At 41.5% G+C, this 25941-nt stretch overlaps 1 protein-coding gene across 1 annotated transcript in view; it reads right to left on the minus strand.

Moving 5' to 3' along the window:
* Positions 1–10297: 10297 nt before the first annotated feature.
* Positions 10298–25941, minus strand: part of PELI2 (pellino E3 ubiquitin protein ligase family member 2) — a 73086-nt gene continuing 57442 nt past the window's right edge. The window contains exons 3-6 of the mRNA XM_068399258.1: positions 21759–21860; positions 14682–14879; positions 13786–13974; positions 10298–10872 (exon numbers count right to left, since the gene is read on the minus strand). Coding sequence (XP_068255359.1) covers positions 10306–10872; positions 13786–13974; positions 14682–14879; positions 21759–21860 — 1056 coding nt within the window. The 3' untranslated portion in view covers positions 10298–10305. The remainder of the gene's footprint in view (positions 10873–13785; positions 13975–14681; positions 14880–21758; positions 21861–25941) is intronic.

Genomic DNA, 25941 nt, shown 5'->3' on the forward strand with positions numbered 1-25941 from the left:
CCTAATATTTAATCTAAATCCACCCTCTTTTCAGTATTTTAATTGATTTGGTTGGTCGAGATAAAGTCAAAAATGCTGAGGGCGAGAACCATTCCCAACGCTTCTGTTTGGAAGCTGATGGAGGAGCGATGATGCTCAGTGCAAGGTTTACTCAGACCAAACTGGTTGAAGTTTTCCGAGTAGGGAAAACTTTCTCCAGATCAGATGATTTTCTATTTAAAGCAATCTACAGCAGTGGGGCTTTGCATTTGTGAGCAAGACCAACAAAAAAATCACCTTCCCTGGAAGCTGGATGAGCCAATGCCTAGGATGAAGACAAGCAAGTTGCCTTAAATACAACATTTCCACTGAGGCTGTAGATACTGCCTCTTGACTGTAGGGCCATGAATTACTTAAAATTTAATATAAATCTCCTCTTCCTCTGCCTGTAAATTCTGTCCAAGTGAAAAAATAAAGAGGTTTGGATATTTGTGTGCTTCCACATGCTGCAGGTCCCGTGCAGACACTTCCCGACCTGATGGCTTGCAGCTAGGACACACCAGACCTACTGTTGTGGAGTTGAACCCTGCATGTATGGACCAAGCCTGAAGTTTCTCAGATTCCCTGCATGTTCCTCCTCCGTCCAGACATATCCAAGTCCTTTCTGCATTCGCTGCGCATGTCCTTGCCTGGGGAACCTCACCTTGGGGAGGAGAACGGGAGCCCACCTTCACTGCTTGCTGTCCACACAGCTCAGGAGCCTGCGGGTCACCACAGCAGAGGCAAGGCAGAACATCTGGCCCACACGTGTATTGGGGAGGAAGGATTTCTCCTTGTACGTCAGGGAGTGCCTGTAAAACTCGCTGCTCTCTCCGCTGGAGGCTCCTGGCTGTCTAGACATGTTCGGTTACATGCACTCAAATCCCAGCTGCTCCTGAGCTGGCTTGAAGTGACCTCCTGACTCTCCTCCCAAGGAGGGGCTGACTCTCCCCAGCCAAGAGAAAGGCAGGAGGATCTTGATACGAAGGGCCCGGCCAGGGGATTGCGGTGGTTTATCCTGATGGGAAGGGAGAGGAGGAGAAAACAAATCTTACTGAATGGACAGCACACTCCTGGGAGCCCACGGAGGGTGAGGGAAGAAGAGACATGAAGGAGGACATTGGTTTCTGCAGGGAACATTCCCATTAAAAATTGGGAAACGTTTATTTTCTGCTTGCATGAAGGGGGATAAAACCCTTTACTCAAAAGCCAGATTTCTGTCAGAAAACCCTCAAATCATTATTTCAAGCACCCAAGCAGGGCTGGGCAGCCCTGTGGTTCCTGTTCTTTAGGTAGGAAAGGGGAAATGAAACATGTCCAACCCCAGGGTAGAGAGCAGGGGAAAGCCCAAAGGCAGTCCTGCCCTCCCTGGTGACGTGCTGCCTTCCCCTGGGCTCTGTTACTGTTCTGGCCATCGGTGCCCATACAGCCCCCACAGCAGAGCAGGCCCATGGGAGCACTTTGTGCCCTTCTGCATGGACCTGAAGATTTCGGTGGAGATCAAGGTTTCCAAACAGGACAAGACAATACGTGTGTCCGTGGGAGAGGAAAAGCAAAGCAGCTTTCCCAGGACTATGAAGCAGGGCAGAGGCGAGCTCACTTCTATTTAATCAGAGAGAAATACAGAGGGGAGGGGATGCACCACACCACAGTCCTGAGGTTAGCCAGATGTTACTCATTGCTCTCACCAGCCTGCTGAGCTGCATTTGTGGCCTTAGCTTGACAGGCAATTTGGCCCAAATCCCACCTCGCCCTTGAAGCTGAGGCCAAGCCCCAGCTCCTCTCGTTGCTAACACACTTGGCTGGGCAGCTGCTCCACAGAGCCACAGCTGGATTTCAGCAGCCTGTGGGACACCTCCCTCCCCCTTGCAAGGTGACACACAGAAGGACCACAGAGAAACCATCTGTGATCATAGAATCACAGAATCATTGAATCATTTGGTTGGAAAGGACCTTTAAGATCACTGAGTCCAACCGTTAACCCAGCTCTGCCAAGCCCACCACTAACCCATGTCCCTCAGCACCACATCTACACGGCTTTTAAATCCTTCCAGGGATGGGGACTCCACCACTGCCCTGGGCAGCCTGTTCCAATGCTTGACAACCCTTTCTGTGAAGAAATTGTTCCTGATATCCAATCTAAACCTGCCCTGGCACAACTTGAGGCCATTTCCGCTCGTCCCATCACTTGTTACCTGGGAGAAGAGACCAACACCCGCCTCGCTACTCCCTCCTTTCAGGTAGTTCTAGAGAGCGATAAGGTCTCCCTCAGCCTCCTGTTCTCCAGGCTAAACACCCCCAGTTCCCCCTGCTGCAGTGAGCTGCTCCTCATCACACATGTGTTCCAAACCCTTCACCAGCTTCACTGCCCTTCTTTGGACTCTCTCCAGCACCCCAATGTCTGTCTTGTAGTGAGGGGCCCAAAACTGAACACAGGATTTGAGGTTTGGCCTCACCAGTGCTGAGTAGAGAGAAACAATCAAATGAAACCCACCAGCGCGGGCAGCAGCATCCCTTTCTGGTCTGTGGGCTCAGCCTGCCCCACAGCCAGCACAGCTCAATCCACCCTCTGCCACTTAACCCCAGACTGAGGAGGGGAGGACGAGTCGTTTCTCTGGAAGGAGCAGGAACAGTCCCCAGCGCCTCACCATATTTCAAGGGAGTCCAAATTTAATTTTAGACTTAAGTACAGCCCTCCCTTCCCCGCCTCCCTTTGCTGCTCTTGCAGGGGACAATTTCTACAAGAAGTGGGAAATTCCCACTCCGTTCAAAGGCCAGGGCCCCTGCCTCTGCACTCTGCTTTAGCTAGAGATTTAAGAATACAGCATTTAAGGCAAATACTCCACAAAATATTTTTCTATACATACATAATTATATACATGCATGTATATAATTTTAAGCACTGATGTAACTGGGGTTCTACTTAATTCCTTTCTGCTGTTAAGTATTCCCACATCTTGAGGTTATCTTCAGACGTGAGTTTTCAGCGAGTTAAAAAGAAAATAAATATCAGGCTCAGGCTCCTGTGTCAAACCTCTGTGTGCCTTAGCTCTACAGGAAAGAGATTTAAGTTCCTCCTGAAAACGTGCATCCATACAGCAATACCTTGAAAGGGAAAGAAAAGCAGGAATCACAAATGCTCTGGAAGCCTCTCGCAAAGATCATTCCTCAGCAGCACAAGCTGCAGTAACTAAGAGGTGAAGTTTCACAGCCAGGTAACACAGAGCCAGGAATACACACTCTCTTCAGCAGGGAGTGAAAAAAAGATCACAGCATCTTTAATCAGGTAGCTGGAAGGAGGAGAAAAGCAGCAAGGGAATGGGATCATGAGGATGATGTTTAGTCCTGTTGTCTGGCATAAAATCTACTGAGAACAGACTTACAGCTATAGGTTTAAATTAAAAAAAAACCCTGTGGTGTTGTCTGATAGAACTGATACAAAATCCACAAAATTTGCATAAAAAGCCTACAAAAGGTTACCACGGAGGAGTACTATAGGGTTCCTTTAGAATCTGAGCCATTCCCAGGCCTTCGGGGGACACCACTACCCATCTCAACTCCGAGTGCTCCCTGTTCCTCCCTCCCAGTCCTTGTTCCTGCCTTGATCACAGAATCACAGAATTGTTTTGGTTGGAAAGGACCTTTAAGATCATCAAGTCCAACCGTTAACCCAGCACTGCCAAGCCCACCACTAACCCATGTCCCTCAGCACCACATCTACGCAGCTTTTAAATCCCTCCAGGGATGGGGACTCCACCACTGCCCTGGGCAGCCTGTTCCAACAGTTGACAACCCTTTTGGTGAAGAAATTGTCCCTGATATCCAACCTAAACCTCCCCTGGTGCAACTTGAGGCCGTTTCTTCTCGTCCTAATGCTCATCTCCTCCTCTAAGGATCAGCAGAAACCTCTCCCTCACTGATGTCCCCAGCAAAACTACTTCTCTTAGGTTGCCTCCAACTGTTTTAAACAAAATCGGATCATCCCTCTCTGGTCAGGCATGAACGGCTGTTCTTCACCTGGGCGCTGCTTTTCTTCAAGCACAGAATCCCTATGCAGAAACCCACCGGGCCTGACCACACCTACACAGTGCCCGTCCAGCGCCACTTCGAGCACATTTAAGACATCTGGTAACGAAGCTGGTCCCTATACAGACAGCGATGGTCCGCGAGGAAAGAGGTTTTACTCTTCTATGGGCAGTTACACACAAATAACCCAAACCTTCCCCCTCTCCCCTTTGCCTGGGAGCGTCTTCCCTGGAAAGCAGTGAGCACTCTTGGGCCAGCTGGCAGGCAACCACATCTACACAAAGTCGCAGATATCCTTATTTCCCTTTCCTATGCTCACGCCAACATTTTTTTTTTTTCTACTTAACAAAAGGCAGGCAATTCATTTTAGCTCATTTAAAAAAAATGAAGCTTATGTACTCACAGGGAGTGCATACAAAAAGGGACGAATACACAGAAAAAACCAAAACACTGAATTACCATTATGGAAATTAATTTTAAGAGTCACAAAGCACATTATTCCTGGAAATTGCTTTTATTTAGCAATTATGTTAACACCGCAAGAAGGCAGTTAGCATTGAAAACAAACAGTTCAATTTAAAAATCGGGGAAGGGAATTAACCTAAATTTCAGGGCACTCACACCTGAATACACTCCACTACCTTGAATCCTTAAGAATCCTCAAAGGCTTAGGTTTTTGCTTGTTGAGGAGTAGAAGAAAGGGGATTAAAGAGTAAGAGAAACTGTTTATTTTTGAAGTTATTTATATGTTTTTGCAAATCAAAGTTAAACCCTGACAACCAAGCAGCAGGGAAAAAAACTGAAGGAGTCAGTGGCAATACTGAGAATATTTTAATTTTGTGTTGAGGTTTTTTTTTCCTTGTAAAATGGCTTGTACTTCCACAGGTACAACAGCAAAGAAATTATTTCAGTCCAGTTCACATGGTGCATAAAAGACCGATTTTACAAATATACCCAGAAGTTTTAACAGCTGCTAACATTAAAGGTAAACATCATTCCTCCATTGTACAGGGCTCACTGCGTGAACAAGACTTTTCCTATGGTTGTGTCACAAGAAGGAGCCTCCCAAGGGCTCTCCATCATATATTTGATCCAAGAGGAACATGATAGCCATCCCTAACCACCATGACACCAACAGAAGGGACCTCCAGGTGACTCGGAGACTGGCTTGCCCACCAGGAGAGTACAGATACGCCCTGTTAAGAGGAAATCTTAACAGCCACCAGTTTCGTCTGCAGTTCGGTTGTCCAAGCAACTTATCTTTTTGTTCCGCTGCCAATAAATGAAAACTCTGATCAAGACAGAAAGTGAAGCTCTGTCTTCACTACCCGCTGAGACTGACCCTACTGTTCTCGCAAGACCAAAGTGCCTGCTGCAGCCAATGGGATGTGGTTTCCACGCCTGCAGAACTGCTGCGACTTCATCCTAAAACCTATACCCCCACTCCAGCCCCCACCCTCCCAAAACTCAGCCTTACCTTCTACGTTTTTCCTTTTAATTCACAACACCGAGTGTGAAGATTTGTGAAGAGTGCTTATAAAAATCAGAATAACAAGAAAATCTGTAAAAGACATTTGCAACTCCAATTTATATTTTCCTCGAAGAGATAAGGAAGCCTGAAGGTATCTCTGAAATTCTCTTCCTTGTTTGTTTTCTTTCCAAGCTATATTTACTTCTTTACCTGCAACTACCTGGATAAATAGAAAGTGAGAGGAGCCAAGAACTCACAAGAGGCTGAAAACTGAGCAAACAAGGAGGAGGAGGAATCCTTGGCCAGAATACTGCGGAGTAGCTGGGCTGTCCACACCGGTTCAGCTCAAGCACCTAACAGACTCCTGCTCCTACCTGTTCCGATCAACAGCTCGACCTGTCGATTCCACTTCACATCCCACCCAGCATGTTAACAACAGTCTCAGGGAAAACAATACTTATCCACCCATGACAGAGCATTCCTTTACAAAGAACAGACAAGCACAGCTCGTTTCAAAAGCGTGTTTGCAGCTCAAGAGCAGGAGTCAAGCCAGGTCAGTTTTCCTACCACACTAAAAATGCATTTAAGTGCCTCTATCAGTTCTCACGATGGCCAGATCACTGCCAACAGCTCTGTGACCCCAGAGAAGTGTCAAGACCATGAGCTGGATGAACAGAAACATGATGGTCTTGGAGAAGCTTCCTTCCACTTCCAGAAGAATGAAAAAATGGTGAGCAAAGTGATCAGCTACTGCAACAGCAGTAAAGGTAGAGTTACTGCAGTTCAAACACACAGTTTATTTTGGGTGGTGTGTGGAGTTAAAAAATAAGTTCTATTCAGACTATTGCAGTTTTTCACCATGATACACTCAGCACCTTTGCTCCCCAGTCAGGCTCTGAAGCAGAACCCTACAACTCCAGGAACTGCCATTAAAACACCAGCGTGTTTTGTTGGGGAGATCACAGCCTTTCCATTTCATTCTGGAGCTTCCTAACGACCTGCGGATAATCCTTTTTACAGCAGGAACCAGGCCTGAAAGTGGGAACAGCTACCGTCATGTTTCTGATTGGTTCCTGGCATGCCTTTGCTTCAAGGTGGGTCTGTCCCTACTGGAACCAGCTCGACAATGGCTTTCATCTCCTCTGAGCCCCATTCCCACCCTCACAAAGAAAAAGAATTCCTTAATTACTCTGCCAGTACAGTATTATTACTGTACCCTGAGGCACAAAGTGACCACACTTAAAAAAATTTATGATTAAAATGCAGTATCATGCTAACTCTTTCGTACAACTTGGACCACAATTCAAAATAAAAGAAACTCTTACCACTCATCGTCTGTGTAGACTTCAGCACTCTTATCAAGAAACTGCCCGGAAAAAGGAAAGCGTTACAGCTCCAGCGTGCATGGATATGACAGACTTTTTTTTTTTTTAAAAAAAAAAGATCAGACTCAAAAAATACTTTTAGCTTTAAGTTATGCAGTCAAAGCTGGTTTTGAAGCATTCAAATAGAATCAACAGTAACAGGTGAAAAAAAAATCCTTACAGAATACATTGCCAGCATTTGAAATGGTATGCAAGAAATATCATAATACTGAAATAAACTTTCAAAACAAAGCTTGAGGGTGGTGCTCAAGTTTACTCACTCCAAACAGAACCAGTCTTATTTATCCAGAAGCTACTTTCTCCTATTGAGTTACCAGAGCAGTGAAAGTGTGTGTCTACTGAGACGAAGGAGAAGAGGGCTAAGCAGCCAAATGGTCCATCATTTGATCAGAGCAGCAGCAGTGTGTGAGAAAAATAATGCTACAAACTCTTCTGCCTTCCCAGTAAATCCAGCTCTGCGGGGCTCACCCTACATTTGAATACTGGTTAATGGCAAAGTACCTGGATTCATGCAAAGGAACTGCGGAAGTTTGTTTCCCAGATAAGCAGAGAGTTTTCCTTCCTGCAGTATTTCTTGCGTTACACAGAATTGCCAACAGTGAAAGAAACAAAAATCTCACTTAAAACACAGTCTGTTCAAACCGACGCTTCCCTCGGATACAAACCATTAGCCAGAGTTCCACTTCACGAGAGTCAGACACACCACAACCAGATGGTGTGCCAGTGGTTCCAGTGAGGATCCTCTAACACTGTACATCCACTTTGCACAGGGTATAGCTATATGAAGCCCTGAAGCAGTAATTAAGCTGCCAACAGCGAAGGCAGAAAGTAAAGCAGCTCGATAACGGACACACTTGGGAACCTGCGCGTTTACAATCCATTTACGCTCAGAGGGAGACTACGCATGCAAGTCCTGGTCAGCTCAGTAACACAGTTGCCACCCCAGACCTGTGAAGCTGTCGTACACAGAGCTCGAGGCCTCCGGCCACCTGCCTTAACCCACGGCTCGTGGCCTTAATTCAACACGGAACATTTCCTGGAAGTGTGTTTTCAGAGCATCTCTTGTGAGAAACAAAGTTAAGTATTTCCCAGAGTCCAGTAAGAACGAGGCGGAGGTGAGACTGCCTCTCACAGATGAGGTATATGCTAAATAGAAATAATGCTGCAGTATGCATATGGGACCTGAGGAGCTTGTACTGAATATCAACAAGGAAGAGGCACCTTCATGATTATGACAGAAACCATGACAAGGAATTGAAGGCCAAAGGCGTTTCTTCCCAATCCAGCTGGGTTGCCATTCTTGATGAAGATTAGCCACAAGGTTGTCTTGTGGGGGTAAGGACTCAGAATACGGAATCACAAGAGGTTCTCATTGAAAAGGCACTAGGAAGAAGCGTATAGTTTTAGGTTAACAAGATTCATCCTATTTCCAATCGTTGAGTGAGACAAAAACTGTACGGTTTGGGATTTTTAGAGAAAATGCTGCAGAAAAACCTTTTTTTCCTTTAACAGCAAGAGCATAAAAAAAAGTAAAGCTATTTTCAAATTATTAAAACGCTGACCATTTATACAGCAAAATTATATTAAAAACAGCAGCAGACAAAGTACGTCCCATCACCGTTGGCAAGGGACATGTAAAATGTTTATAAGTTTAACTATAAAACAATTTTACAACCAAAATATGAACAGGCCAATTCAAGTATATATATACACAGAATATATTAAAATCATATAAATTATGTATTATACAAAGGGCACAAATATAGCAAAAAGCTATAGTTGATTAAACAGAACTGAGTTTGAATGATTCATTTCCTCTAGAGACGTTATGGTTTTCTCCCAAATTCCTTTTTTTTTTTTTAAAAAAAAACCTGGATAGATTGATACCTCAGATACCAAGAGTACAGAAAGCAAAAGCAAAAGGAAAAGCATGACAAATCAAAGAGTTATCATTCTGTATGAAATGAAACTAACAGTGGGCAGGGTACATCTCATATGAAATTCTGATTTAATTATTTCCATAGTAAACATTTATCAACTCTCTTATAAAGTCAGGAATTTCAAGTGATCCATTTCAGATGTACCACCCTGGTGCATATATTTGATTACATTTGAATGTTGTTTGATTTGCAAACATTTGAAAAAAAAATGGATCCAAACACATCTCAATCTGCAAAAAAAGGTGACAGATGGCAGCAAGTTGCAAACTGAACAAAAATACTCAGCTGAACTAGAAACCACGCTCTCCTTACAGCATTTTGGCTAGTAAGCGAGCTGAAAAAAATAACTTATTTTTAATTGCTTTTTTATTTCAAAACATAACAGCATATAACCACAATCCACTGAAGTGTCTGAGAATCTATCAGTCCCACCCGTGGGCTTATATCTAAATACGAACTAAGTGCTTTCCTGAATTCAGGTCTATGTAAATAAGTTCTGTATAAGTTGTACCTAAACCCTCTGTCTTGCTGTGGCTCTACTCCTTCATTAATGCAGCTTTTAAAGGCTCACTACACCTCAATTAATCAAATGGTCCTGGGCATGCAAAGAGCAGTTAGGGCAAGCTAAGTTAAGCAGAAATGAAAAGGCCAGACTACACATACACAGAACACTGGTTTAAACACCAGAAACAAGTATGTGAAAAAGTAAAGCAGTTTCACCAGATGCAGGTTAAATGTGGAAAAAAAAAAAAGGAAAGAAAAAAAGAAAATCAGCCATATACCATACATGATGAACAGTGGATATCTATTACACTGAAAGGAAATCAATGCAAACAGGATTTCCTCAGTTTCAAGTAATCCTTGATGCCTTTTTGGCCAGCTGTGTTATACCATAATAGATATTTTAATAGCTTTTATACTCTACAATTTAGGCAGCTAATTTTTCTCTTACATATCCAATTATCTCCAGTGAACATTCACCTGTGGTTGTCCACACATTCTGTATTAGCTCCTTGAGAAAGTATTCAAGTTAAATTATATTGCAAATCAAAGACAGTTACATTCTGTATGTTCCTTCTAGATTTGAAAAATAGGTTTTAAAGGCTTGTCAAAGTTTAGAAGAAAAAACCTTTCCATTAAAAAATTTTAGCTTAAAAAAATCATTAAGACACCTTTTTCTGAGCCAGGGTACTAATAAAAAGATTACAAATATACTACAATTTGACCAAGAAGACTTCATGAATGTGCTGCTTTTGAGCATGCAACGCCATGATATCTGTCAAGTTCCAGGTATCAATGTATCCCAATTCCACCACAGTCCCTCATGATTTCCTTGGCAGTTCCCCATCCCCACCCTACCACCCTATTAATAACATTATAAAAAAAGGTAAAATCTAGAGTTAGTGGCAAAATCTTCACAGTAAATTGTTAAAGAAAATGTTATTGTGGTCATTGCAAAGTGATATCAGTCAACTGGACCCTGAAAAATTAGCTTGATGCAGTTGTGTTCCCCAGACAGTTGTGTTGCACAAAAAGGGCAGGCAGCATGAAATGCATGAGTACCATGAGGCAGCGGGATTTGAGACCAGTATTTTGCAGACTTCTCAGAGCACACATGTCCACAGGGGGTGAAAGCATGAGTTGGAGGACCAGCATCCACATAAAAGCCTGCTTCGCATCCAAGCCAAAGAGGCACATAGGGGCCAATGGTTCTGCACATGGGACATTCCCGCTCATTGGCTTCTGTGTCACTGCGATGTCCCCAGTTGTGATAGCCATGAACATGACCGCAGCTGAGGTATGCCCAAGGCTGCTTCTCTTCCACCACGTCTTTACGGTTGATGCTGGGAAATGCTAAAGTGTTTAACCCAACAGGACACTGTGGTCTGGCAGCATTTATCTCCTGACGCAGGGCTTCAATGTGTTTCTGAGTTGGAGTGTGAAACAGTCCATCTGCCGTTCTCCACAGAAGGGTGGCCCCACACAGGTCAATGAGAGAACCATCTTGTAGGATGTTGGTCTCGTTTTCTACCTAGTGGTAGAACACAAGGATAAGTAGTTAGGCCTGAGAGCTTTTACAGACAACTGAATTAGTTCTGTAAACATGTCGTCTTTCTCACCAAATCGTTACCCTCCCTAGCATGCTACCCAATTTTGTCTTACCATTTCCTCGTGGCCTCCCCATCCGTCTGAATCCACCTCTTGTCTCTTATCCTATATTTAAGATCATAAGGAGCATTGGTCTCTTATTCTGTGCTTGTACAGGAGGTCCTAAATTTGCAACTGTTACATGCTATGGCAATACTAATTATTATACACACTCTTCCTGCCTTTAATTCTTTGGGAAAGGTATTACATTAGTAACCACTAACTTCTTCACAAATACCCGCTACCTCTGAGCATGCTACTTTTTCTCTGTAATATTGATTCTCTGTATGCCTTTGTCATGTTTAAGGTAAGTCATGACAGACTGAAGAGGAAACCTGCCATTCCCTAAGGGCTCCATTAGCAGATTGCTCCCTGGAATTCTTTGCCCACGTAGATTGGCAGAGGCTGCTCACGCAGCAAAAGAGCCTTTTTGGACTAAAAACCGCTACCCAGGGCAGACCAGCTGTCCTGCCACTCAGATACCATTTTTTTTTTGCTTGTGGCAAGCGTAAAGCATTTTGCAGAAGCATGAACTCCCACAGCGTAGCTCATCAACAGCGAAACTCTTCCACACATACACCGGGATAAATGACAAATGCAATGCTAGCTACATGCACAGGTACTCGCATCGATTATCACACAGCAGAGTGAATTACCAGTTGAATTTCTCAAGTGACAAGTTCTGCAACTGAAGCCACACAGGCTCAACTTCTGAACAGCTAACCACCCCAACTAGTTAGGCCCTTTATTTAATGAGGTATTCCATGCAAATACAGCCCCAATGCACACTGCCTAAAGGCTTCTCTCACCTGACTAAAAGCAGGTACTTACAACGTTTTCAAGGGATTATGCCAAACACACACTGGACTTGGCTGAAATATTCTTTATTTTCATGTCACAAACATGTAAGCAACTTGTGCTATTGCCACCAGTTCAGTAATGATGAATATCTATTAAAAAGGTTCTTTAGGAAATTAAAGAGGCAAACAAACCTGCTGCCTGGCTTTATACATAGAAAGTAAGTAGAAAATACCACTAAGGCAAAACAAGTACTCAAATACAAATACATGAAGTAGGTCGCATGAAACCCTCACATCTGCCCAAGAATACTATGAATGACAACCAATTCAGCATTTACATTTTAATCCAGTTTAAATTCACAGATTAACTGTGGATCATCCTTGCACAAAACACCTAGATGGTACAATACAGACTGGAGATAAAAGGTCGCCAGTGTGAAGTACTTCCAGCAGAAAAATTCGGTAGTTCAAGTAGAGATGAGAGGAGCCTTGATTTCATGCACTTCTCAGATAATTCCTTCACAAACAGCAAAGAAAAAGCTTTCTCATATGCAATGTGTTCCATTCATTATACAGTGTGCATTTGGTTTTATGAACCCAATCAAGGAATACTGATCACATCAATACCAGTGTGCCACGTAATTTTATTTAAATGAGAATTCAAGTCATTCTGGATGCAGAGAAGAGAATTTATTTGTTTTACTACTGCCTTTCTTTAGCAGCACTAAAAAGGTGTTTTGCTAACCACATACAAAGGGCGAAATTGCAACATCATCTGTCCCAGTCCCTGAGGCGACGTTTGCCTGCCACCATTAAAGTGACAAAGCAATTTATGTACCGCAGGCTGTGTACTGAAAGCAGAGCAAAACAGTCAAACTCCATTTCCCTAACTCCTTTGAGCAGTCAGTTTTCTGCAAAGCCAATGACAAAGCTGGGAAGTCGGCTGAGTGTGAGTGTGTGGGATATCTCTAACACACCATCAAGCTAATGGGAACTCAAGGTAGCAGCACAAAAGCCACTTCGGCATGAAGAAGAGAAAGATATTCCCCCCACCACACACACTTTCTTAATCTTTAAAGTCTAGCAGCTGGATGATAAAGTTACAAAAGAACATCCTGCCACTTCTGAAATCCTAACAAAGAGCAGAAGGGGTGAACCATGAAAGCTCTTCAAGGTCTGCAGGCAGGACAACAGACTAACCTAACCAGAGACAAAGAGGACTTCTGGGAAAGCTCACCTGCTCAAGTGGGAATACGGCTCTCTGTCACTGGGCTACCTCTGTGTTTGACTTTTTTGCTTTTTAATTTGAGGGCAGGGGGAAGAAGAAAGAGCCACGATAGCATTCTCCTTCCCAGGCCCCACAGATCTTGGGAAGGGGAAAGAATGAGAGTGCTATGGTAATTCCCTTCCATCCTCTGTGGAGAAATGGACATTTTGTTTCATGGGAACCTCTGTCTGGTTGTGTATGCCACAGGTCTCTGTGGCAGTTGAAATGTTTCACTTTTGGTAAAGGCAAAGCCCACCCTGATCCATAGGATAATAGATGAATACACTTAGAGTTCCTCATCTTCCTAGTGGCAGGTAAATCAAATAGAAGCTGTGTTATCCAAACTTGTTTTACATGTGAGTGGACTCTTCCTTTTAAGATAGTACTGCAAAAAGCAACTCCCTATGCAGTAACTTCCAGATGTCCCCATGTCCCAGGAGGACCTTTCAGAGATGGAGATTCAAGAGCAGAGTTGATTTAGTCTTTACACTCTATGCTATTTCAGTTGGAAAAGTGACATTAGCAGAAAACTTAAAGCGTTCTCCTGTGTAAGCAGAAACAGAGTAGCAGTACAGAATCTACTGTAACACACATCTACTTAGATGATTTCAGTGCCCACTACCCAGAGACAATGCTGTTACTCTGCAGTCACCCTATGACTGCCTCCATTCAATGCCAGAAAAACAAGTATCCCTTGTTTTGTTTTAATTATCAGTTACTTTCAACTTACCAGTTTTCCCCTTTGTTGAGCAGATCTGGTTTCCCGGAGAGTGTACACATCACCACAGACCGAGATCTCCCGCCAGACTCCAGGTTTGGACTCCTCAGTGAACCCTCCGTTCGGATGCATAACTAGCACCCCATTAGTTGTCAATCCATCCATGTGGCCATCCGGATTTTTCCACTTTGCCGCTTTTTCCTGTGTGGGACAACCACCCCAGGAAAGAAAGAGTTTGTCTAAAACTTTATGGACTAAAGTTTTACACACTAGAGTTTTACTAGCACTGTCTAAAACGCAACATTTCCTCACTGGCTGGCAGCGCTTAGACATAGATTTACAAAAGAAAAAAAAAGCATTTTTAAGAATACCTTGTGCCAGAGTGGTAGCATCTTTTGCTTATGTATCTTCAATTACTATTCTATCTTTAATATTGTTATTTTTAACTCAGTTGAGTGCCTCTGACTGCAGGTCAGGTAAGAGTTAAGGCCTCAGACATCAGCAGCGTAGATACCCCTAATGACCATAACAGAATACCATTGCAATGGGCACATCCTTTTCCATAATGCAGCTGATGTGCTCCTTGGTCTTCAGCACTCAGAACTGCAACAGCAGCGTATTCACAATGACTATCAAGAATGTATCAAACAAACCTAAAGAAAATCCACTAAGTGTTACTAAAGTAGAGCTTCATTGTTAAAGACAATTACGACCATGAGTCCATGCTGGTAATAAATCAGGCACATAAAACTGCAGTTTCTACTGAACACTGCAGCAGGTACACTGGAGCAATAAAAGTCTAACGACAGTCTAAGTTATCAACTAGTACAAGGAAACTTTGGGGCTTGAAAATAACAGAGAATCAAAACCAGAGTTGGCTCGTACATACAATTATTAGTAGTACTTACACCAAGAAATATATTTTTAGAAGAGTCAAATCCAGCTGCAAAAATCCTTGCTGTATATGGTGGGCTCCTGTCACAAACAATCCTGCACGCAAAACGGGATATGGTGCTTTGTGTAATCTGGGTTTCATCATTATTTTGACTTCCAGAAATAGTATCTGTTACTACAAAGTCTATGGGGCTCTCTGTTGACCTCCCAACCTGAAAACAAAATTAAGATAATGGTGTAATTAGAAAAAGCCATAGAACTATCAAGCATTAAGGACACAATTTTACCAAGTTAATGTTGATGGCACCAGTAAACTACTGTCTACTGAATTTTTGCATGGCAAGATCCAACCAGACACTGATCTGTACCCTCACATTCATCCTCGGCAGAAATACATCACTGACACGGCAAGACAAATTTTCACTTACCACAATTGATGTACATGCTTGCCCAACATGGCTGCAATGAATTGTTTGCTAGAGTATTGTCAACAGTATGGAAGTAGTATCACCATGATATTTCATAATCAAACCACAGCAAATTACCACTATATTCTGTCAACCAAGAAAGCACTAGCTTGAAATGACAGGTTTTATTCATATTTCTAGTTCCAAGTTAATCTGCCATGAAAATAAAGGACTTCTTTTAGACCCAGAACTTGGTTGTTTTGATACATCATAATAAAAAGCTACCCACCTTCATGTTTTCAGAATTTCTAGTTCCAGAATAGAAGAATTTTCAGGTAAAAGTCAAAATACTATTAAGTTTATTCCTAACAATGCATGTGCACAACTAAAGAAATTAAAAAACTTTTTTCAGTAGAAATAAACCAGAGATGATCAGTAGACAATAATAGTTTTTTATCTTGACAGCTATAAATTTTAATTCTAAAACTGGAAACACCTAGGCACCGGGAACAGAAAACTTCCTTACAAAGTGGACAGAGTGATCTGATTGCCAAACACACAGTGAGACTTTATCAATGCTTCTACAGGCAAATTAGTGTTACACCAACTTTGAGCATAACTGGGAAAGTTTTGCTGAGGAACAAGGAGTGGAACGGAATATTGATTTTATAGACACCTTGTGATCAAACACAGAAGAAAATTAAGAAAATTCTTCACATGAAACTACCTTCAATATCAGGAATCTACATTTATATAAAATAATCTCCTCACTAAACATGATCTCATTGTCCCCCAAGAAGTTATTCTGCTCAGCTTCTTGCTCTTCAAAGCCAGCTGTGGTAACACCATGTATTGTTCCATCACTAACAAACACCCCTGCAAACTAAATTTGCTGTGCCTGCCTAAACAGTAAAGAAACATTATTCATGAGATATTATTAGTACTTAACCCTTGTCACAACTAAAGTGATAGCAACAGTACAGGGATCTCTCCCATACTTCTCTTCTGCTTTCAGTTCTACTTTGCAGAGTTAAACTCGAACAAATGCCGAAATTCACGTCTTAGGTGACACATCCAGTTACTTTCTCCATATCAGGGGTCTCAAGCTGAGTATAAAAAGTGACGAGCTTGCCACAGCAGAAGTTCCAAGGAAATACTAAGAAAGGCCTAATCAAAAGTATGCGCTTCAATTTTTCACCGAAAGTCGAGTGACTACTAGAACACCCAAAAGACAGAGTTCAGAAACTATTTAATATGGGACATTTCTGATTTATATAACTTGACAAGTTGAAGGTAAAACTTATAAACCTATATTCTTCTTCCTTTTACAGTATTATTTCTAACAGGCTTCTATTTCCCACCCAATGCAATTCCTGCTAACAGTCAGCACCAACCAGCAGCAGGAAGCTTATTTCTAACTTTTGACTATTCGCTATCTGTATGCAAAGTCTCTTAATGGATAATCAATATGAACATGAAATAAATTTGTTCATAACAAGTTTCTGCCTGTTGCAGTCTTTCAAATAGATCACTCAAAGCTTTTAGATGCAATTAGAGAAAAACCTGCCTCATTTTCCCTTAAAGGATGGCAAAACACGCAAGTGTTTGCTCCCAGTCTTCCTCACTACCTTCCAATCAGTCAACATGAAATCTGAATATGTTTAGAAATAAGCATTAAAATCTATATACTAACCTTTCATGTAGTTTTTAAAATCTCTGAAATTACATGTAATATTTTAAGCAAAGTAACTTATTTATATATCTCCTTTATGTCATAAGTATGTCTATACAGTGTCAAATATTTTAAGTATTTGATTTTCTTTTGTTCTTTTTTTTTTTTTTTTCCTCTTGAAAAAGCCTTCTAGAGTATCAGTCCCATGTGTTGTGCTACATTTCAACACTAAACGTTATTTTAAGTGGCCTTCTAAAAATGCCACTTAAAAAATGGCAATTTCCTCATGCTCTGTATCAATTCAAAATTTTGGGTTTGAGATCACCCAAAAAGAAAGCCGCTCAGGAACAAGTTACGAACTTTATGCTAGCAACATTTACCCACCAAAAATTTTAACTCAACTGATGTTGCAGTCACACTACAGTCACTACAGACCTAGTTCCCCTATTCAAAGGTACTCATTACAAACTTCATTACTCATTTTTCTTCCATTTTCTTCTATAGCACAGACGACTTTCTTCTTTTTAGTAATTTTGGGACTACTCTTGTTAACTGTGTCATATTCTATATTATTTCACTACATTACCTCCAGTAAAATACCATAAATCTTCCAACTGATGCATAAGAGAGCTTCTGTTGTCTGCACTACAGGTTGTTGTTAAAAGCTGTGTAAAAGCCAGGCAGTCAATCAGTTTGCTAGTGTCTACCGTCAATCAAAGAAATGCTATTAAAAACGCTCACTCCTGAGACAAGGCAAAACCAGACAATCCACCAGCTGATAATTTAACAGCTGCAACTTCTTGGACTTCAACAGGATTTCACTCTGATGACAAGAAGAACTGGACAAGAACTGGACAAGAAGAACTGCATCTTCTGAAGGGCTGTTCTTCAGGAAGAAAAAATAATTTCTTCATATTGAATGTACTTGCTGCTTGTATAAACTTGTAGTTATTTAGGGTACCAGCTACACATTTTTGTTCCTTGCAGTGGTACAAACAGGTATAATCAACCCATCTAATCAACTGTGAAGGAAACGGTTCTATTCCAACTGATACATCATCAACAGAATGATTACTAAACTCTGAAGGAAATCTTCATTTTTAGCAGCATATAGATGCTGCAGCACATAGACTTTAGGAGATGCCAGGTGGAACACATTAGGACATTCTTTTTGTTATTACATGAAGAAATCTGACCTGGATGTCACTAAGACAGAGGTACATAGTAGCATTTGTACACAAATTTCACTATAGAATTATATTTAAAAAAAAACAAAATCAAAACACACACAACACAGCAGAACAATAGTTCAATAAGTACAGTGGGAATAAAGGGGGGAAAAAAAGACTATTCCCAAAACCAAGTACAGGACATAAGAACAGAATCATGAGATGTCCAGGACAACCTTCCAAAGTGCCTTCAAAGCCCTGCTGCAGGAGGTTGTGAAGCCATTTTGTTAAAGAGATCCAGGAGGAGATGTTTGTCCAGTGACTGAGCAGGATACAAGTTAACAGGGAAGACAAGAGCACCCATTTCTGCATTGTTTCCAGCTTTCAAGAAGCAAGAACATTCCAGGTTAACGCTTTAAGTAATGTTTTCAAACACTCTTAAGAGTATGCTTACTTGTAAATAACTCTTCATGTTATCTTCAGAAAAAAGCTAGTAGAAGAACAGGGTGTAGGACTGCTCCTATAGGAAACATCACCATGCATCCACTGAATATGTATATAACCTGCACAGTTAACAAATGATGTGTGTCTGCATGGGGGAATGGGTGGAGTACGTGCATGGTGATTTAAACCACTTATTAACTGCTAAGTTATATACATGAAAATAAGGTCATTTTATTATGGAAAATGTCAAGAAAATCTGTATTTAGACAGCCCAGACACTGCTCTTTACTGCCTTCTGAATTTCCTTCCTACCCCCTCTATGGTCTCCCCACATTTTCTGTACGTGCCTCACTTCTGATAAGCATGTACTCACGCTTCTTGGTTATAAGCTTGGGAAGCATAAAACAAGAAGCTATTCTGGGTTTGCAATCTTCAAAATCTTCCTCTTTGTTTCTGGAAAAATTGCAGAATACAAGTCACCAACACAACTCTTCTCACGTTTTCCTTCAAAGAAAAGGACTGACTACAGACTCTCAAAGTGGAAGAAGGAAAAAGGTGACAGCTTTTTTGTCAACTGGATTTCTCTCACTTTCACAGGAAATCAGCTCTAGCCTAATGGATCCAAACTTCACAGGTTAGAAACAGTACCCTGGCCAAGAAAAGAAAGCAAGAACTCTGCCCTCCCTTTTCCCTATTTCAGGCCCCAGTGACTAAGGAGTTACTAACAACCACTATTCTAAGCTTATCACATTCCTTACTATGGTTACCTTAGTGAAGTCATGCAGTGCTACTATCTCATTTTACAGAGGGAAAGATTGAGATTAAAAAAAAAAAAAAGCTAAGTGATTTGCCCAAGATAATACATGTTATCAGCAGCCAAGGAGGGGCCTCAAGCCTCAAGATAATCCTGTGGTCCAGGCATTATCCTTCCTTTTTCAGCTTCCACATCTTTGCCAGTGTTCTACAAAAGCCAGGAAAACACACTTGAAAAGAAAACAGCAACTCCAAGGACTGTCTATCCAAGCAATGCTTGATCAGCAGTAAAGTTTTGTTCTGTGGATCAATAAAGACAACATGGAATTTGCTGTCGTGTACCACAGGGCAGCACAAAACAGCCGTCAAGTAACTTTTCTCAGACTGCCCACAATAAAGATTACAGAGAATAATTAAAACCTATTGGTTTATCTAAATAACAGAAAGCTCTTCAGCTACTGTGTGGCATTGCTCTAGCAGCCGCAGTCTAGCAGCCCATTCCTTTTCCCATTCTCACAGTTGTCAGCCCCTCTAGGCCAATGTGTGGAGTGCAGTTCTCAGAAGACTGCTACAGAGAGTGGAAACATGAACAGGGACACAGTGCTTGAGGTGAAGCTGAGATCAAGTCACAGCATGACAGTCTACACATCTCAAGACAGAAGACAGACTGCACTGAAAAGAGGAATTTTAACAATAAGGAAGCCTTAACCCTGACACATTAGCCCTTTGAGGGGGCACCAGAAGGACTGAGACACTCTACCAACATAAGATTCAGCTCAAAAAGTTTTATTGCTATTAAGATGGGATAGTTTGACCTGTTACAAGCCAAACCAGTCACATAACTATAAATGTGTGACAGATAATTGCCTGAACCATAGGCAGCCTCTCACAGGTGAATTAGTACATGGGCCAAAGTTAGGGCTTTTGTGACATTTCACCAGGCACCTGAGCGCTGCTGGAAGGAGAAAGCGTGATCTGTGCTTGTAAAGTGGCAGTAAGAGACGTGCACTCCAGTGCCAGCCGTGGAAGTGCAGTAGGTCTCTGGGTCAGGCAGTGCAGTCCAAGCTGTCTCAGTGTACTACCCTGTGCAAATTCCTCCTCTACAGAGCATCAACAGATCTCAAAGAGGAGCAGGGGAAGGTACGTTGTCAGCTGGACTACGCTATGCTTAACCAGCCCATTCCTCACCAAGCCAAAACCCTGCTCTAGATCCAAGGCATCCTTAATTAACTCCCTTAACCTACTGACTTAGACAAGGGTCACTTGAAGTGTGGTCTGTGGAGCACTGCTTTGCCTATGCTGCATCTCCTCACCTCGGGCTGCTAGATTTCATTAGAGTGACAGCTAAGCACCTCAACCTACCTAATTCTTCATCAGTATCTCCCCCAAGTTAAAGTTGTAACTACCACTAGGGCATTATGCAATCAAGAAAAGCGCTGTCTATACAGTATGACCAGAAAAGCAGCTGTTCTGCAACTCTTCTTTATTCATTTTTTTAGTGTACATAAGTGGAAAAATTCCAGCTTTCAAAAATGGCTTTTCGAAATCTACATACAGAAGAAGTTTCACTGGAGCTGCTCAAGGCACAAAAGTATCTTGCAGAGATAAACAAGTATCACACAGTAACCCGAAAGGATGGGTTACATTTTCCTTTTACTAGTTAACACACAAAAAACTATTTCAGTTCACTCTGGCTCTGTGATCCCTTTCTACCTACCTATTCATGCAGCACCACATGAACAAGATTGTTTTTTAATCAATCCCTATTTGGACCTAATCACTCCAAAGCCACTCTAGGAAAAATTTTACACAGAGTAAAAAACAGAAGCCACATGAAGCAAAAATTCATCTTGACAGAGCCATTTCCTCTTCTGTCAACAACACTCAACTGCTGACCCTTCTAAATATGAAAGACTGGATGAGGAGGGATAACAATTCATTATAAGATGCTCTAATTACAGAGGTCACTGACAAGACAGACCCGATTAGTCTAGATTGGAAAAGGTTGGGTGTGTTTGTGTTCCTCTGAGCTTGAGGTTTAAGGCTGTACAGAATTTCTGCTCTCTTATATATAAAAATAAGCATTGCACAAGAAAATAACTTAGGTTACCAGAATGTGAGATGATGCAGGAAAACACAAATGTATACATGGGAGAGTGAAAACATGTTGGATAGAAGGTAGCTTAGAGAAACTCAGCACAGTCCCCTGCACCATTTGATATGTTTGCACACCCTTCAGGAACAGTTTTCTTTATTATTCTACCATCAGTTTGTCTCCTTTAGTGCACAGCTCCCACATTCCCCTCCCTACCTTCGCTTTTACCTTCCTCCTCCTGCATCCCATGCCCCACTCCTATCCACTTCCTCTTTACTCCAGCTACTCGATTAACTGGAGGGTGGGGGGAGTATTCTTGTGCTTATTCATGAATGCAAACACAGTGCACATTTCTTTCTAGTACTATTTGTACAGTTGCTACGCTGTCCTTGCAGAAAAAGCAGAGTACAGTGAAAGCAGTGAGGATATTAACAGATTCTGGCACTGGTTTGAGAAGAGCAGACAATGCAAAATTTCAAATGCTCCCATATTAATGCAACTGGGTTCAACCACGAAAGTTCCATAGATCACAGAAAATACCTGAGTCTTACCTGAAACATGTCTGTATCTTTATCGTGAGTATACTCCACTACAACAGTCTGGTTTCTGGATAACGTGTAAGAGATACTGTGCTGACCTTTACAGCTGATCGCCTGTTGAACAAAACAATATGTCTATTATACACAGCTTCCACATAAATATTATAATCAAATTCATTTTGCTATATAAACACCTTTATTATGATCAGGAAAAGCAGTGTATCATAACATTTTATGACAAGGCTGGGTAAACACATACAATAGGATTTTTTGTTTTGTTTTTAATGGAAAACCCCAAGCTGCACTTGTTTGTTTCTAGTTCAGAAGCACCCAGTACCTACTGTTTTCATACTTTAGGCTCTAAACACATGATTTTCTCTCTGAAATAATACTAAGTTCCTAATCCTCATAGGAATGTGTACCCCAAAGACTTGGGGTTTAAGGTTCCTTGGTTTATTTGTTTAAAGCAAGTGAGCAATACAATTGATTTCCAGTTAAAAGTGCCAGGATTTCAGGGATTTCATTACAGTCAAGTAGATTTCTAGTTATATCAAAAAGAGCCTAGCAATTTTATATAAACTGTAGCAAAAAGCGAGCACTTTCAACCTGTTTTTCCTCATTAAAGGGTACTTCTTACAACCTGTCAAAGGAAACTGATCTCTATAGATATGGATATAGCATCAAAGACTAAATAGGATTTAAAACAAGACTAGAAGAGGACAACTCCTGTTATTCTGCTGTACCTAAGACAGAGTTCTTTACTTGTTAAGGCTTCCTCGGTTTACATCTCTAGGTTGCCTTTTTCAATAAGTCCAGCTGTCTCCAGAAACTACCTCAGAGAGCAGAACAGAGACATTATCCCAACACACGAACAGTCCAAACTTGGAAAGAAACAGTGAGAACCAGTTTGCCTTAATAAACAGAGTTGCCACAGCAGAGAACCGTAAGAAAGAGTATAGCAATCCTTCCAAAACCTCTGAGACTCAGCATACAAAGTCTCTGTGGCACTGATGACCGCTTCTCAAGCTTAAAGACTAACACTCACTTCAAATGATTAAGCTGTGTCAAAGTATAAATGCACTAATAAAAGCTTCATGACAGAAGGAAACAAATGGAGAAACTAAATCTATTGGCTAACAGGAAAATATATGTAAATATGAAGTCCAGATAACTGCTCACAATTATGAAAGGTAATGACCGTGTCTGCTCAGAAAACACTTTGCAGACACTTAAGTGTTGAATTAATAGGTTAAAGCTCTCTCCAGTTTTCTGCTAAGGGGTGTAATTTTCTAGAAGAGGCTCTCTCACTAGCTCCATTCCTTCGTGCTGCTCTTCACCTACAAAATTCACAGATAGGGATGATGAAACTGAGCAACTAAATATATTCTACTCGTTGGTCTTCTCTCTCACAAAAGTCTAAATGATCCCAAAGCTACAGATCAATTATTAAACAAATCACTAAAAGCCTTACTGAATGTTGGAGGTACTAAAAACACCTACGTGCATACCAAAAGCCTACTAAGGGTTAGCAAAATTATTTGACACAGAATTGTTGAAAAAACATAATGGAAGAATTCTTTTTTGTAAACCTTGTACATTTACAGCAACAGATGAGAGACTACTTTTACTACATGCCTCTTGCTGAAAGCTCTTAGCAGCTCCAACACCTGCTAAAGGTTTAGGCTCAGGTGATAATACCTGGAGGCAAAGGATTGGGCAAGATGACCTTTCCCAGTCCCTTCTAGTACTTTTTTTTTTCCTGCAATGAAGCTTTTAAGGAAACTTCAAGCCATAAAGTCTAGTTTCCCCGATTTTGTTACAACAGTTGTTGTAAAGCTGAAAAGTGAGGTAATGGTGATCATATGGTGATCAGCAGTACACAGATTCTGAGTTTCCCAGTTTAAATTTATAGTCTGTTTTGTAATAACCATTATGCTGACACACAGTGTGTTGCAAGAACAAAGATCATCTCGAGATGCAATTCAAATGAAGTCACTACGGCTTTGTGACGTGCTAGGACACAGAACCGGGGACCAAACTGTGTATCAAGAGCTTTTCCTCTATGCACGTTTGACAACTAACAAGGGGATCTCAAGCCCTGAGCAGATCTCAGGTGTTCCTAGAATATAAATGAAATAAAGTGATGAACAGGAGACCCTTACATCTTTCATTTTAAGCATAATATCGCAATAATCATTTATACTCATATTACCAGATATCATCAGTTCAAACATCAGAAAGCAGTAGCTTTCACACACAAAGCTTTCATTAATTTCCACAAAACAGTGTTGCAGCCGAGGATACAACAGCAGACAGGCCCATCAGCAACCATCAACATGATGGTCCTAGCTTCAGCTCCAGCCAGGCTGTGCAGCACTGACCATCAGCAACTGAGTAAAATTCCTGGGCAGGGATATGTGCCCTAAGCTTGTGCTCTTGTCAGACAAGAGACTGGATCAAATGGAAACTTTGTTGAGACTCAAAACTGAAAGTTTAAAGGTCCAATGGAAAAACCAAGGGCAGAAAGGTAAGAACTTCCAGAATTCCTTAGTAAGGTCATGTCCTACGCCTACAGAATTAGGGCTTAGATATGTTAATAATTCCCATTAGGCTGACCAGGGTCAATATCCCCTCAGAAATATTAGAGTAGGACATAACCTTTTTCTTTTCTGTATTCCTTTCCCCTCCCAACTTTTCTTCCTCATGCTATTTCCCTTCCTCTTTGTTTTCCACTATTTAAACCCAGTTATTTTCAGTTGAAATGCCTCATTTCATTTCCTGGAATTGTGTAATCATTTTTCAAAAAGCTAAAGAACATTATGAGAAATGTTTCAACTTTTGTGCTTTCACAGTCTGCTCAGCACCAACAGTTGCTCCAATTCAAAGACATTTTACAGCCATTTTAATTGCTGGTCTCAAAACAATTGGCCACTTCCAAGTAAAAAAAAAAAAGTAACAGTATTTCAGTAACTACACAAAACAGAACTATGAACTATTCCAATGACTATAACAAGTGAAAGGTAAGTATCTTAATAAAACAGTATTGTAAGTGGAATGCAGCCACAGGCAAAATCACTAAAGATTTTGACAGCCTGAGGAGCTACAGAACCACACTACTACAAGTCCCAAAAAAGTCTGAAGACTGATGGCCCCAACTCCCTTAAAACTGGTTTGTAGCAACTAAAATAGTGAGGTTGCCTTTTTATTGCTTTTAGCATAAAAATTTCCAGACATTTTTTTCTGCCAGTAGGATTTCCCCCCAAAAACCCCTTAATGGTGTCACACAATTGCACTGCTGTGGTAGCTGAAGTCGTGAGAAAAGCCCTGACTCTCACAAGACGTACCGCAGCATTACAAGTTCTAGCAGATGACTTCAGAGTTTCAGGCTGGATACCACCACTTCCACCTTCCAGGTGGGAATTAAAACACAAAAGAAGAAAAACAGAATCACAGGATCACAGAATCAACCAGGTTGGAAGAGACCTCTGGGATCATCGAGTCCAACCATTGCCCTGACACCACCTTGTCAACTAGACCATGGCACTAAGTGCCATGTCCAGCCTTTTCTTAAACACATCCAGAGATGGTGACTCCACCACCTCCCTGGGCAGCCCATTCCAATGTCTAATGACCCTTTCTGAGAAGAAATGCTTCCTGATGTCCAACCTGAACCTCCCCTGGCAAAAAAAAAAACAGGCACTAAACCTTACCTCTGTCTCCTCACCTCCACCCCAAGGCTGCCAAGATCCACAGTGCATATTTTCAAAGCTTGTACTCTGAGTCAACCAAACTTTCAAGTGTGTAGGTCACCATGACCTTAATTTGAGAGCAGTTTTCTCATATCTTTTAGGTTCTTAAAAGTTTAATGAAAATCAGCAATTGAGCACAGGAAAAAAAAAAAAAACAAACCCTAAACTTAGTTCCCAACAAACAAATGCTGGAAAAACTTCCCTAATGTATATAGCCTGAGCCTGCCAAAGAAATGGGAAACATGCGGCTCCATACTGGCCATAGCATATGCCATCTCTTGTCCAGCAGGAATGCTGGTGGAGAGATACAGGCTAGATTAATTCAGCCACCCACACAACAGTTTGTTTTATATGGTTAACTGTCTCAAGCTGCTGAATTCAAGTAATTCCCTTTGGAGGAAACAGATAGCAAAGTGGAGACTAACTGACAAAAAACCTGTGGAGGA

Source organism: Nyctibius grandis, chromosome 4 (assembly GCF_013368605.1).
Source record: "Nyctibius grandis isolate bNycGra1 chromosome 4, bNycGra1.pri, whole genome shotgun sequence".
In the NCBI taxonomy this organism is placed as follows: domain Eukaryota; kingdom Metazoa; phylum Chordata; class Aves; order Nyctibiiformes; family Nyctibiidae; genus Nyctibius; species Nyctibius grandis.